The sequence below is a fragment of the Sinocyclocheilus rhinocerous genome, unplaced genomic scaffold (assembly GCF_001515625.1).
Source record: "Sinocyclocheilus rhinocerous isolate Xijiao unplaced genomic scaffold, SAMN03320098_v1.1 scaffold1398, whole genome shotgun sequence".
NCBI lineage: Eukaryota > Metazoa > Chordata > Actinopteri > Cypriniformes > Cyprinidae > Sinocyclocheilus > Sinocyclocheilus rhinocerous.
Window position 1 is genome coordinate 43831 of NW_015632523.1, and position 14524 is coordinate 58354.

Sequence of the window (14524 nt, forward strand, 5' to 3'; positions counted from 1 at the left end):
TTACAGATCTTCTTTATGCACCAAGAGCTTGTAACACTTCAAAGAGAAAGGAAAAATTGAAATCGCATCATATGACCCCTTTAATTTATGCATTGGTGAAAAAAAAAAAAGGCAAAATACATGGGGAAAACAAACTGTGAAAAACCATGTTTGGGATTCGGCCTTTGGCCCAGTGTTTCATTTTGTTTGGTTTCAGCTTCGGCCAAGAATTTTGATTTTGGTGCATCCCTAGTTTAAATAGGGATTTTTACTCATACTGTGATATTATTATAAAATATATTTTTATAATATGTATAATTTAAGTTATCATCGAGCAATTGGTTTGAAGTCCTGTGATAAACCACAGCAGGGTTTGAACATTCAGCCTTTTAGGCACCAGGTCCAATATATGTCCAATAGGCTTAAAGAAGGGTGCATAATCCCAGAATGCTGTGGCAATTTCTTAGAAACTGAACCAGTTTAATAAAGCCACTAGTAGTCTGTTTTTGTTTATAGTGTGTAAGCAGAGCTTTTCAGCTGTAAAAAAGTGGCTTGTCCAGTGTATTCGATAGTCACATGCATTCAAGATTGTGTGAACTGACACATACTACACACACCTCCCATAGCTGCATGTCTGTGTGTTGTCTGTGAATGTGCGCTGTGGTCCGCAGGGGTCAGGAGATCGACTGTCCTTCAGACAGAAGGTGGACCTGCTGTCCCAGAATGCTACACCTATAGACCAGCTGTTTGAGGTGAGCACCGCTATAAAGCCTCTTTGTGTAACCAGTTTCAACTTTACTGCCCACTTCCCATGAACACCACAGGAAGAAATATTATATTTAGTACTCATAGTAAGAGCTTTCCTGCGAAACCAAAGACTGTTTCTCATAATTGATCACTGAGACATCATTGCCTTATTTGAGCCTTATTTTTGACTGGTGCAAGAGCAGGAAGTAAAACCTTATACTCGTTTATACTACTGTATGTATGTATGTATGTATCTTATACAATGTTGAATAAGATGAATTGATACTAAGTATGTGTGTGTATATGGGCAGCACATTGTGAGTGGAAATGAGGCTGAGGTGAAGCGTTTGCTGAGCGAGAGTGAGAATGAGGAGGACGGGAGGAAGTTATGTCACCCACTCTGTTCCTGTGACGCCTGTGACCGCCACATCTCAGGGTCAGTGCTGACGAACATCATACATATCATCCACACAATAAATGCAGAGGAGCTTTTGAACTGATCTGGGTCCCACTTTATATTAGGTGTCTATTAGGTATCTTAGATGAATACTGTGTACTTAATAATACAATAATGAATTGTTAGGTACAATGTACCTATTGTGTTCACGTTAAATTGCAAAACACTTTTGCTGCTATCGAGGAGGGATATGGTTAACATTAGGGACAGGTTTGGTGGTTTAGCTAGGTTTAAGGGGTTGAGGTTGGGTCAACAGTATAATTAGAGATTTAACTGCAAAAAAATCATTACAGATGTAATTACAGGATGCTATTTTCAAATGTAAAAACACGTATATGCATTGTAAGTGCATTGTATCAAATAATCAATTTAAATGTGAGTACATAGTAGTAAAGGACACTTAATATAAAATGGGTCCGTGATCTGAAATTTTGCATTAATTTCTTTTAGACAGCACTTACCTGTTCTACATTTTATTAAATAAGTAAAAGACTTGAAATTGTATTAAATAAAGATTTATTTATTTATTTATTTTTACACTACAGGCTTTATCACAACTGTATGCCTCTTCAGCTTTGCTATCAGATTCAGTTTGATACAGTAATATTAATGGTGTGTTGGGCTGATAACCACCACAGGCTGAACATATTAGAAAGCATGCAGTTTGAATGTAGGCCTACTTGCCTCATTATTTATTAAAGTATTGCTTTGCTTGTCTTTCTTGGTTTAGGAGGTTAAACGACCCGTCCATAGTCACTCCATTCTCTCGGGATGACAGAGGCTATACTCCTCTACATGTTGCTGCTATTTGTGGTGAGCACTGACTTAATTTAGTTTAGTTTTTTTGTTTGTTTATTTTGTTTGGTTTATTTTGGGTTTTGTATTGTCTTTTTTGTTTAGTTTTTGTTTATATAAATACATATTTTATTTTTTATTGTTTACTTCATTAGTTGGTTTATGTTTGGTTTTTGTTTTACTTTGTTTTTGTTCAGTTTGTTTACTTTTTTCCGGTTTGTTTTGTTTTATTAGTTTTTTTTTGTTGTTGTTGATGTTGTTTTTTCACATCATGCCTGGTATTTTATAATGGGTTAGATTTTGTTGTATTTTTGTCTTTTTTTTTTAAATGCTACCATATGAATCTGTAGCTTTAACACAGAGTTGACGGATAAATGTTGTGGCTTGTTCTCCTGTGTTGTGCTTGTGATCAGGTCAGTCCCTGCTGATTGATTTGCTGGTGTCAAAGGGAGCTGTGGTGAACTCCACCGATTATCACGCGCTCACACCGCTGCACCTTTCCTGCCAAAAGGGCTTCCAGGGTGTCACGGTCAGAACTTAACCTCACTCATACTAATAATGATCTTGTAGATTTGTAGCTGTGATGAACAGAGTTACAAAACTGTGCAGCTAGTTCCTAGCATCCAACATCACTTCAGTCTGTGGTATTTCTTCTTGCATAATTAAAAATGAATCTTATCACATTGTCCTTCAATTGTTGTTTCATTGATCTTCCTGTTTGCTCTTGTAGCTGCTGCTCTTGCATTATAAGGCAAACACAGATGCTCAGGATAACAATGGAAACACCCCTCTACACCTGGCCTGCATGTACGGGCACGAAGATGTAAGTCTTTTTCTTTCTTTCTTTCTTTCTTTCTTTCTCATAATCAAACGATCTGTTTAACAGACAAAACAATATGACCACGTAATGAAAACTGTTACTCACACTTATGTTGCGACATTACTGTTGGATCCAATATAGTCGGCACAGCATCGTCTTTTAGTTTCGGTCTTTCTGAAAATCCTGCGTTGAATTGTGCCTTGTTTGTAAACGAATCCACGGTAAAATGTGCACAAAGGACCGAGTTCTTACTGACACAGTCTGGATCTTCATTAAAATGTCAGTTCACCGTAAAATTAGCCCGTGATTTACTCACCCTCAAGGCATCCTAGGTGTATATGACTTTCTTCTTTCAGACGAATCCAATCAGAGTTATATTAAAAATTGTCCTTGCTCTTCCAAGCTTTATAATGGCAGTGGGCAGGTGTTCCTGTTCAACAGTCCAAAAGAAGTCAAGTAAAGTGCATCCATCTGTAATAAAACGTGCCTCAAACTGCTCCGGGGGGTGGATAAAGGCCTCCTGTAGCGAATCGAAGTGTTTTTGTAAGAAAAATATCCATATTTAAAACTTTATAAACTCTTTTCTCTCACTTCCACTAACCGTCGTACATGCGAGCCATTCTGGCAGATGGCGTAGGACATACGCGTAACGCATGCGCCTGTGAGATATGCTAGTCTCGCGAGTTTGTTTAAAGGAGCAAAGGAAGCAAGGTTTCCTTACTTTAGCAAATGAAAACCAGTCTCCTCTTGGTTTATATTGAAATCATCCTACATTTTTCTTTACAAATCCTCGTTTTGTACTTCTAATTCGTTACCGGCGTTTTGTTTTGCTGTCTCTCCTCCGCGCTTCCGCGTTCATCACTAATCACCGGAGCTTACGCTATGCCTACGTCCTACGTCAACGATTCGCTACAGGAGGCCTTTATTCAACTCCCGGAGCTATGTGAGGCACGTTTTATTACGGATGGATGTGCTTTATTTGACTTCTTTTGGACTGTTGAACAGAAAAACCCGCCCAGTGCCATTATAAATTTTGAAAGAGCCAGGACAATTTTTAATAAAACTCTGATTGGATTCGTCTGAAAGAAGAAAGTCGTACACACCTAGGATGCCTTGAGGGTGAGTAAAGCATGAGCTAATTTTCATTTTTGGGTGAACTAACCCTTTAAAAATAAAGTTCATTCACTCTTTCCTAACGTTGGGATCAGAAGGAAGACAATGCAAAGACTGTTTTTCCACAACTTGGCACTGCACAGCATTTGGTGTCTTCAGAGCCTTCTTTATAGTTTGGATTCTGCGTTTGCCTCTCGTTATTTACACTACCTGCGTGAATCGGTGGGCGGGGCTAACAGGCAGTGACAAATAATCAGTGGGCAGAGCTAAACAGGCAGTGACGAAGAATCGGTGAGCGGAGCTAAACAGGCAGTGACGAAGAATTGGTGGGCGGAGCTAGACAGGCAGTGACGAAGAATCGGTGGGCGGAGCTAAACGGGCAGTGACGAAGAATCGGTGGGCGGGGCTAAACAGGCAGTGACGAAGAATCGGTGGGCGGAGCTAGACAGGCAGTGACGAAGAATCGATGGGCGGAGCTAAACAGGCAGTGACGAAGAATCGGTGAGCGGAGCTAAACAGGCAGTGACGAAGAATCGGTGGGTGGGGTTAAACTGGCAGTGATGAAAAATCGGTGGGTGGGGCTATACAGGCAGTGACGAAGAATCTGTGGGCGGAGCTAAACAGGCAGTGATGAAGAATCAGTGGGCGGATGTAGGAGTGGGAATCTTTAGGCACTTCACGATCCAATCCGATTCCGATTCTGGGAGTCACGATCCGATTCCAAAACGATTCTTGATCTACATTTTTTTCCTAATTAATTCTTCTGCTGTGCAAATACATCTTTACAACTTTACATTTTAACCAACATTGCTGTTTCTATGCTTTTTGTTTATAGTTGGATGTCAGTACTGCCATCTTAAAAATAGGGGTGTGAATCTTCACTGGTTTCACGATTCAATTCAATTACGATTATCATTATCAACTCAATATCACGATGCGTCACATTCTCAGTTTTCAATATTGCTGCACATGGCTACATTTTCATATAAATGTTATATCAAATTTAATTTGTGCAGAATTTACTTTATTTTTTTTTTATATAAGCAGACTATTTTTTAAAACAATTACTTATTTAAAATAAGTGTACTTTAAGTATCCGAAAGTTTACAGACAATAGGCTAGTTATGGGTTTTACTTTTTTCCTCAGCATTATTGCCATTTGATTATTATTGATGAGATCATAGAGAGTGGCAGCTTTAACAGGCTGCATTTACACTAATGCACAGATCTATTTCGATATATCAGATGTTCTGTCCTGCTCTGAAAACATAACTGACTGCATTTACATAAATTTCATATAAAAGTATATGCAAGCGCATTTAACCGCAACCGCGATCGAGCTTCAGGACAACAAACACAAAGCGCACGTGAAAGTCTGTCAGTGCGCGAGTTACGTGCATCTAATAGTACTGCATTCCAAACTGCATAAATTAATCAATGCATATCTAAAGTAAAACACGGCGGGTGGAAGCACACACTGTCAAGCAATGTGCACGTGTCTCACAGTGCAAATTCTGTGCAATGAAGCCCGCCGCGTCTCTAGCGCGCACGTGCCACTTGCGGAAAAAAAAACCAAGCTCAGAATCGATTCTGAAATATTCAGAATAGTTGAAAAGAGAATCGCGATGCATCGGAGAATCAATTTTTTCTTCCACCCCTAGGATGTACGTCATGGATTGCGTTGCATGAGTGCCCACTACTGGCGGAACCCTTGGAATGGGCTGAATTGGAACGTCCTAAGTCCTTGATCACTTTAGAATTTGCTATGGAGCTGGTTTATTGTTTACATTTTTCCACTTACAAATTTCTTTGGTGCAGCATTCTATATGTATATAGGTATGCTTGGGCTGTTATAAATGTTAAAAGATCTGTAATTCTATAAACAAATGATATATTATAGAGTTGTTTGGGTGGGGATAAATTAAACGCGATCTGCGATGACGTCATAATCGTGTTGCATCGTGGTCCACAGAGCGGCTTGAAGTGTGCATATGAAGCTGACTTGCTCCTTTGGTCAAAATCGAGGGTTCGAGGGTCTGTTCATATAAACTTCCCTCATCCACTTCAAAATGGTAGTGGGGATTCCCCCCGAGGGGAAGTGCTTAGGGAAGTCCGCGAGTGTGTGTCAAAACATAGTGGAACGCAGCCGTAGAATCGGTGGGCGGGGCTAAACAGGCAGCGATGTAGAAGCAGGCATTGATCTTCTTCTGCGGAGGCGGTGCTTATCCACACTATTACATCATAGAGTAGAACATTCCACGAGCTGTCGTTTTGGCAGACTGGCTTCAATATAAGAGAAAGTTTTTAATTCTGAAACTTGCAGGATGTTTTTATAGTACACTGACCTCTTATATGTCTTATATATTGGTTTCTCAGTTCATGACCCCTTTAATAGAAGAAAATACATTTGTGAACATTTAGCTTACAAGTGGGTTATTTTGCTTCTTAAAAGTTGTGTTTCTGTGATGGACTGTAGAGATGTGTGTAATGTCGATATTTCGTTCTTGATGTGAATGTGTGTCTCAGTGTGTGAAGGCGCTGCTGTACTTCGACCTGCACTCCTGTCGACTGAACGTTCAGAACGATAAGGGAGACACGCCTCTGCACATCGCCGCTCGCTGGGGTTACGAGGGCATCATGGAGGTGCTCCTGGAGAACGGAGCATCAACCCTCATCCACAACAAAGCCAAGGAGACTCCATTACACTGTGCCCTCAACTCCAAGGTTAGAGTTTGTGGCTTTAACACACCTACAATCGTGGAGCAAACGGTTCGTTTCACTGTCAGCAGGAAGTCATTTTGTGAATGTTGTATTATCTGTGCTATAGATTCTGTCATTGTTGGAGCGCAGACACAATGACTCCAGTAAAAGGGAAAGTGGATTCGAGGTGAGTTCAAATATCCTTTCAGTTAGATTCCCAGTTTTGTTTTGTTTTTTGTCTGCCAAACCCCTTCACACTTGGCGTCTTTTTTGACAAGAAAAAGTTGACGAGTGCTTTTTTAGTAATATAAAAAGCTGGCAGCGTTTTGGTTACAAATAGCAACCGAGGGCGTCTTTTGTTGCTATAACAACAGCTGCAACAGTAGCCTAGCGCTATATGCTGCAGAAATGTCGAGAAAGAGTAAAAAGTTGGCTCTTGCGTTGCCTTTTGAAGTTAACGGGGAGGAGAATGTCGGTTCACAACGATGTTTGTGGGTGCGTGACATTATACGGGGAAGGAAACAGTATGGTGCTTACAACAATTTAGTCCAGGAGCTCCGGTTGAATGATGCACGGTTTGTGGCATATTTTAGACTAAGTTAGATACAGTTTTGTGCTCATATAATACAACTCCTTGTGCTCCGAAACTAGTACGAACTAATCTACCGGCTATCTTTTCCATTTTTCTTGTTGTTTTTGTTGTTATGGAAACGACTCGCCACTCGCTTGCCATTGGTCAGCTGTCAAAAGGGCGTTTTTTTTCAGAAAAGTTGAACTTTTTTTCAACTTGAAAAGACGCTCTGAGCTGCAGAAAAAGACGCCGGCGGTGACGTTTTAAAAAGCGCTCAGGACTTTTTTGAAAACACGGTTTACTCCATAGGATTATAATGTAAAACAGACGCTGGCAGCTTCAAAAAAGACGCCAAGTGTGAACTAGACATAATATGTTTACTTAAAGTATATGTTTTGCCACTCATTCATGTCTCAACCGTTGAACCCATTCTGACAAGTTGCAAAACGTCTTGAGCAACAGAGAAAGACAAATAACTGTACTGGATGATTTTGTGCTGACCTGGAGAATCTTTACAGAGAAGGTATTTTAGCAGCAGACCTTTTGATAGACTGTAGTCTCCATTTCTGCTTTCAGTCTCCGAGTCGCTCTCCTCAGCCGTCTGACTGCAGCAGCAGGCGTTCATCTATGTCCAGCATGTCTTCACTCAGTGTTGCGGCCACACCGCCGGAGACCGAACGCACTCGACACAAAGAGGTACAGCAGCGCCATCTGGAGGACAGGTCATAGCGTTACACTTCTCCTGTTACAAGACCAGATGAGATCAAATAAGCCCTTATTGAGCGAAATTAAGCACCACAAATGACTGCAGATGCAAAGACAAAAATGTCATCTCAAAAACTTATTTTTTATGTTTTAACTCTTATTATAAAAATCAAGACAGAAACATATCACTGATGTAAATTCCAATTATAGTGTAAAAAATAAATATATGATCATAAAATAAATTGTAATGATCATATATTTATTTTTTACTTTTCTTAAATCTTAAATTTCTTCAAGCATTCAAACTCTAAAGCTTTGCTCAGAGGGAAATTCAGCACCAAAAATGACTGAAAATTTAAGTTAAAATTGCCATTTTATCATCATATAATCACTTAACAATTAATGTGCCTGGAGACAATTGTTGTCATTTTTACTTGCAGACACCCAGCTATGTTATGTTTTCTCTGTCCTGTGTTTGGTGAACAGGTGGAGAAGTTGTTGAGAGCCGTGGCTGATGGAGATGTGCAGATGGTGAGCTCATTTCGGGTCACATAAACCTTGTTAAAGAGGATTCTGTCTTGCTTTAATCTTGCTTTAATAATAATAATAACAACAACAACACAGAATGACAGTATAGTGTGTGTGTGTGTGTGTGTGTGTGTGTGTGTGTGTGTGTGTTTTAGGTGTGCACATCTGCGCAAGATAATAATGTAATAAACACTTTCACACCCAAAATAACAGCCTCAAAACTTTGTTGTTGTTGTTTTTTTACCCCATCCACTGCATCACATGTTTTTAAATGAAAAAAAGTACTCTGTGATTGGTTTTCGGTCCTTTGTATTAAACTATGCATACATACATGATGCTGTTTTGTTTTTAATTGTTTAAGCAACTTAAGTAATTATATTTGGTTTATAAACATTATTTAAACATGCACTTTTTTTCAAATATAGTCGTGTTATTTTATTGCTTTGAATAAAAGTGTGTTAGTAATATTTTACTCAGTGCGCCCTCTTGTGGCCTCAGGAGAGAAGCCAAAAGTGCCCCCCCCCCCCTCAGCCATTTTGACAGCCCTAGTGCCCAGGCAGTCAGTTTCTGATATAATCTACAAAAGTAGGTTCATATGAATTTAGAAGCATTTTGTGGTAACTGTGAGTCTGTGTGTGTTCAGAAAGCAGCCCACCTGCAGCCGGACGGTGTGGGTGTGAACAGCAGTGCTGACGGCTTCACTCCGCTCCATGTGGCGGCGCTGCACGGACACACAGCTCTAGTGTCTCTCTTCACCCGCCACGGTGCCAACATCAACGCCCGCAACAATCAGAGCGCCACCCCGCTTCACCTGGCCTGCCAGAACAGCCAGATACAGGTGCGCAAATCCTGACCAATCACAGACCACCTCTCATAACAACAATACTGCTTTGAAACCAGTGTTTAAGCACTAGCTTTTTAATATCTAATAACTCATTGTGCATATTCATTTATATATGCGCACTTCAGTTAAAAAGTTTGGGTCGATAAGACTAAGACTTTATCCAGGGTCACACCCCTAGAGTCTACGAGCGTGATGTAGCTCATAATTGTTCAAGTGTATGATATAGCTTTCATTCTTCAGGTCAATCATGTATTCATAAAATAAAATCAATTTGAATAAGGAAAGCGATAACTTTGCCATAGTATCCTTTTAAATGTTAAAGTGGCCACAGTCATTGCATGCTTTGCTTGTGCTGCACTTTATTTGTACCTTTTTTTTTTATTAGTTTATTTATTAGAATTTGAAAGATAGAAATATTGTTCGATTTTAGTCCTTGAAAACCCAAAAAATAGTGCTTGAAAAGTCCTTGAAAGTCCTGGAATTTCATTTAGCAGTATCTGTACGAACCCTATTTATCCATCCATCCATCCATCCATATCTCTCTCTCTCTCTCTCTCGCTCTCTCTCTCTCTCTATATATATATATATATTAGTGCTGTCAAAATTAGCGCGTTAACACAGGCGATTAATTTTTCCAGGTTTACGCCATAAAAAATATTTAACACAGTTAACGCAGGGGCGGAGCTAGGGTTAGCCACCCCACTCACAGCTGCTGCTTCTGTCTCTTTTTCTTGACAAGAATTGCATTTATTTCGTCGCAGAACGTCTTTATGACCACATCAAATGGGAGACTTTTCAGTCGCGCACTCCACTCGCCAGGCAAACGAGTGCAGAAACGGTACAGGTGACGAGGAGCTTCATCAGTAAACTGCAGTCAGATGAGATGTTGTCAGGCCATATATCAGTAAAAATGAATTTTCCCGTCCTGTCAGCTGTTATACTGTGCTCGTAGCACGTGCTCTTCGGTTGCATGCACAAATGCGCCGGTGTGCTGTATATCATTTCATATTAAAGCGTATAAATAATAAATAATTCATATTTCATTTCATAATAAAAAATTATATATTAAAGGCTGTGAGAAAACACGATGCGTGTCACATCCGCGTCATGTTCATCAGCATCTCTTAAAGTAATAGCAGCCAAAATAACCCATCTGCTGTGATGTCTGTTAATCAAAGTACAAAAGAAAACAGAAGAAGCAATAACTTTGTAGCTTTAAGGATTCGTCTATATTTAATTTAGAATTTAGTGTTTGATAACTTTATTCAATTTTTGTATATTTCCTACTTGCTGAAGGGCACAGGTAAATATGATATTTATTATAATGGGTTGGAAAGATGAAGATGGTTTTAAGTTCATTTAAATTAGTTGTTGTTATTTAGTCTAATATATGTTCAAATTGTTAGCTCTCAATTATACTGTTAGTATAGTCAACATTGCAAATAGTCAATGGTTAAATATTAGGGGAAAAAAACAATTTCATAGAGACATCAGTAGTATTGGTATCAGTTTCCATTACCCTTCAAATTGCGCAAATTGAAATTGCGAATTGAAAATACGCCTAATGGAAATGCACCAATTTTGCAAAAAATGCCCATATATCGCAAAAAAGTTTTTACGCTCGCATGAGGTGCTTTTTCAGGCAATGCGAAAAAGGAATAATTCACAAAACTGCAATGGAAACGTTTTTTTTTCTTTTCTCGCATTTACAGGTCACATGGCGTATGTAAAAAGTCATATGATCATTCTTCAATGTACTATAACCTCCAAGAAACACTTCATGCGTGGCCTCTCTCCAGTATAAGGGGCTTTCCTTGCCATTAATGCTTAGACAATTTACACTGCAGACGTCTGCGGTGCAGTGTGGCTCTGATACAGCATCTGAAGCTGATTGCGGCCACTCTAGTCGATGCTTGTGTTTATTCCAGCCAGTATATATAGTGGTTGAGCTGTTTCTTTTTTTAACATCAATAGTTTGAGCCTGTGTGTGTGTGTTACAGGTGGTGTCTGCTCTGCTGGAGTGTAATGCCAAACTGAACAAGAAAGATCAGTATGGAAACACACCGCTGATTCTTGCTTGTCTGAAGGGAAATCCGGAGCTAGCCACCATTTTGCTTGAGGTACGTACTGGACACCCTTGATGTGGATCAGAGCGGTGCGCTGGTGAATCTGGCTAATAATCACGGTAACACTGGTCTGCATGAGGCGGTGAGAGGCGGACACATCCAACTGGTGGACCTGCTGCTGCACAGAGGAGCTTTAGTGCACATGCGCAACAAGAGACAGCGGACCGCCCTCGACTGCGCACACGAGACCGCCGGGAAGGTGTGTGTGGGTGTGTCTGTCTGTCTGTGTGTGTGTGTGTGTGTGTGTGTGTGCGCGCGCTCAGCTACAGCTGCAAACCTTATACACATTTATTTATGCTTTAAATAGACTCACAACAATCCTGTAGCTGGACACTCGCTTATCAGTAAATGATGAATGCAAACTTTTCTAATGAATAATTTAGGTAATTTAAATTAGGTGCATAAGTAGTGTTTAACAACATGTTAAACATTGTTGTTGTCTTTCTCAAACCCTTGTGTTTCCCACAATTCTTTTTCATTCTTTTTTTTTTTTTTCTGTGACAGTGTCGTCATTAAGATCAAAAACGAGCAACCAAAAACACAGTTTTTTTTTTTACTGTGAAACTCAACTAGATAATGAGATCTCAATTTTGAGTTAAATTTCAAATTTTCTCATGTACAGTATTTCATATGTACAATGTTTTTCAAGTGACTTTTTTTGTTTTTGTTTTTTTACCTGACTCTTTAGTGTTTGTCAAAGTGTTGATTTTTGGCAAATTGCAGGGAAACCACTGGAGGGTCAGTTTGACCCCAACACAAAAGTCATGACAAACTCTGTACAGCCTTTCCAAAACACATCAGTGTGTTGAAACTTTGCAGTGACATTCATGACCCTAAATGAAACATATTCACAAAACCTCAAGAAGAAATAAGTAGTTTAACCAGTATTTTGAGCAGTTTGAAAATCAAATTGACCCCAACACAACAATAGGGTTTAAAGATGTGCCACATTTTGAAAGAAAAAAGAAATGATTTGTCTGTATGTTTCTGTTTCCTCAGAATACAGAGATTCAGAGACTCCTGCAGAAAGCCTGTGCTGACGTTCCGGACGTTCATCCGGTCAAACCACACTCCAGAGGAACAGAGGGCATTGTGGGTAAGAATCAGATATTTGATATTTGTACTTTTATTTCATCTCAACACTCTAGTAGGCTATGATGAACATAGTATTATATGATATGCATTGCATTATGAATTTATGTTGTGTAATTAAACTGAACTCTGTTATTTCTCCAACAACATAATCAATAGTTCAAAGAGTTAAACGGCATGAGAGTCCCAGCAGTGGCAGAAAAGACGCAGACCTCACAAAACAAAGGTACATTTACTGTCAATTAATGACTTGTTTATTAACATAACATTGAGGGGAAAAAAAATATCTTCTCTGCAGTTCAAAAGTTTAGGTCAGAAAGATTTGTAATGTTTTTTGTAGCCTTAATGACCAGTCTCTTCTGGTCATTAAGGCTACATTTATTTGATCAAAAACACAGTAAAAACTGTAATATTGTGAAATATTATTGCATTTTCAACTGCAATTGTTTTGTATTTGAATATGTTTAAAAATGTCATTCATTTCTGTGATGAAATCTGAATTTTCAGCATCATTACTCCAGTCTTCAGTGTCACATGATCCTTCAGAAATCATTGTAATTTGATGCTCAAGAAACATTTCTGATTATTATAAGTGTTAAAAAAAACAGTTGTGCTGCATAGAGAAAGTTCGAAGAACAACATTTATTTGAAATGGAAATCGTTTGTATTATCATAAATGACTGTATTGCAATTTGATGCACAATTCCTTAATAAAAGTAACATTTTTTTTTTTTATTGTGATCATTCACTTTCTGACTAAATTTAATTTCCCTCAATATCATTTCAAGCTGTTTATGAGAAGCTTTTGCTCTTAACAGGAGTCAGAAGAGGACCGACAGAGCAGCGACCACCATAGGAGTATTAGACCAGGTACCATTCTCCAGATATCTGTCTTATTTATTTATCTGTTTGTTTATTTACTTATGTATTAACTGAACTGAACTTAACTTAACTGAACCTAACTTAACTGAACGTAACGTAACGTAACGTAACTTAACTTAATTCCCAAGCCACAATAATAATTTACAACCATAGTGACCATTTGTATAATCTTACTTGCGTACTGAACTGAACTTAACTTAACTTAACTTAACTTAACTTAACTGAACTGAACTGAACGTAATGTAATGTAACGTAACGTAACGTAACGTAACAGAGCAGCGACCACCATAGGAGTATTAGACCAGGTACCATTCTCCAGATATCTATCTTACTTATTTATATGTTTGTTTGTTTATTTACTTACATACTAACTGAACATAACTTAACTTAACTGAAAGTAACTTAACTTAATTCCCAAGCCACAATAATCATTTCAAACCATAGTGACCATTTGTATAATCTTCCTTGCGTATTAACTGAACTGAACTGAACTTAACTTAACAACTTAACTGAACTGAACGTAATGTAACGTAACAGAGCAGCGACCACCATAGGAGTATTAGACCAGGTACCATTCTCCAGATATCTATCGTACTTATTTATATGTTTGTTTATTTACTTACGTACTAACTTAACTTAACTTAACTTAACTGAACATAACTTAACTGAAAGTAACTTAACTTAATTCCCAAGCCACAATAATAATTTCAAACCATAGTGACCATTTGTATAATCTTACTTATGTATTAACTGAACTTAACTTAACAACTGAACTGAACTGAACTGAACTGAACGTAACGTAACAGAGCTGCGACCACCATAGGAGTATTAGACCTGGGGGCTGTTTCATAAAAGACGCTTAGAAAAGCGGGGATTAAAGTCCAAAACCTGACTTGAAATAACCTAACAAATCAATCCGGACTAAAGCGGTTTCATAAACGACAATTTAAGTTCAAGCAATCTCACTAATTCGATCCAGGTTCAATGAGTCAGGATAATTTTATGTGCACAGATTTATTCTTAAGCAGCCGTTAATGTCGATCATGGATCAAATACTGTCATAAAACCAGAGAGAAGGCTGCATGGCTAGAATCTGCTGTTCAACTGAATGCGCATGTAGCCTATATTTTTATTTATTTGATTTATTTAAGTTGCATTTTCTGTA

The 14524-nt window shown here is 38.6% G+C and overlaps 1 protein-coding gene across 1 annotated transcript in view; it reads left to right on the plus strand.

The window, feature by feature from the left end:
• Positions 1-14524, plus strand: part of ankrd27 (ankyrin repeat domain 27 (VPS9 domain)) — a 41487-nt gene that overhangs the window by 23564 nt on the left and 3399 nt on the right. Inside the window, exons 12-26 of the mRNA XM_016555676.1 lie at positions 651-731; positions 1038-1162; positions 1914-1996; positions 2392-2507; positions 2709-2801; positions 6438-6635; positions 6739-6798; positions 7759-7878; positions 8374-8418; positions 9059-9253; positions 11260-11379; positions 11411-11584; positions 12385-12481; positions 12637-12703; positions 13296-13347. Of these exons, the coding sequence (XP_016411162.1) occupies positions 651-731; positions 1038-1162; positions 1914-1996; positions 2392-2507; positions 2709-2801; positions 6438-6635; positions 6739-6798; positions 7759-7878; positions 8374-8418; positions 9059-9253; positions 11260-11379; positions 11411-11584; positions 12385-12481; positions 12637-12703; positions 13296-13347 (1626 nt within the window). The remainder of the gene's footprint in view (positions 1-650; positions 732-1037; positions 1163-1913; positions 1997-2391; positions 2508-2708; positions 2802-6437; positions 6636-6738; positions 6799-7758; positions 7879-8373; positions 8419-9058; positions 9254-11259; positions 11380-11410; positions 11585-12384; positions 12482-12636; positions 12704-13295; positions 13348-14524) is intronic.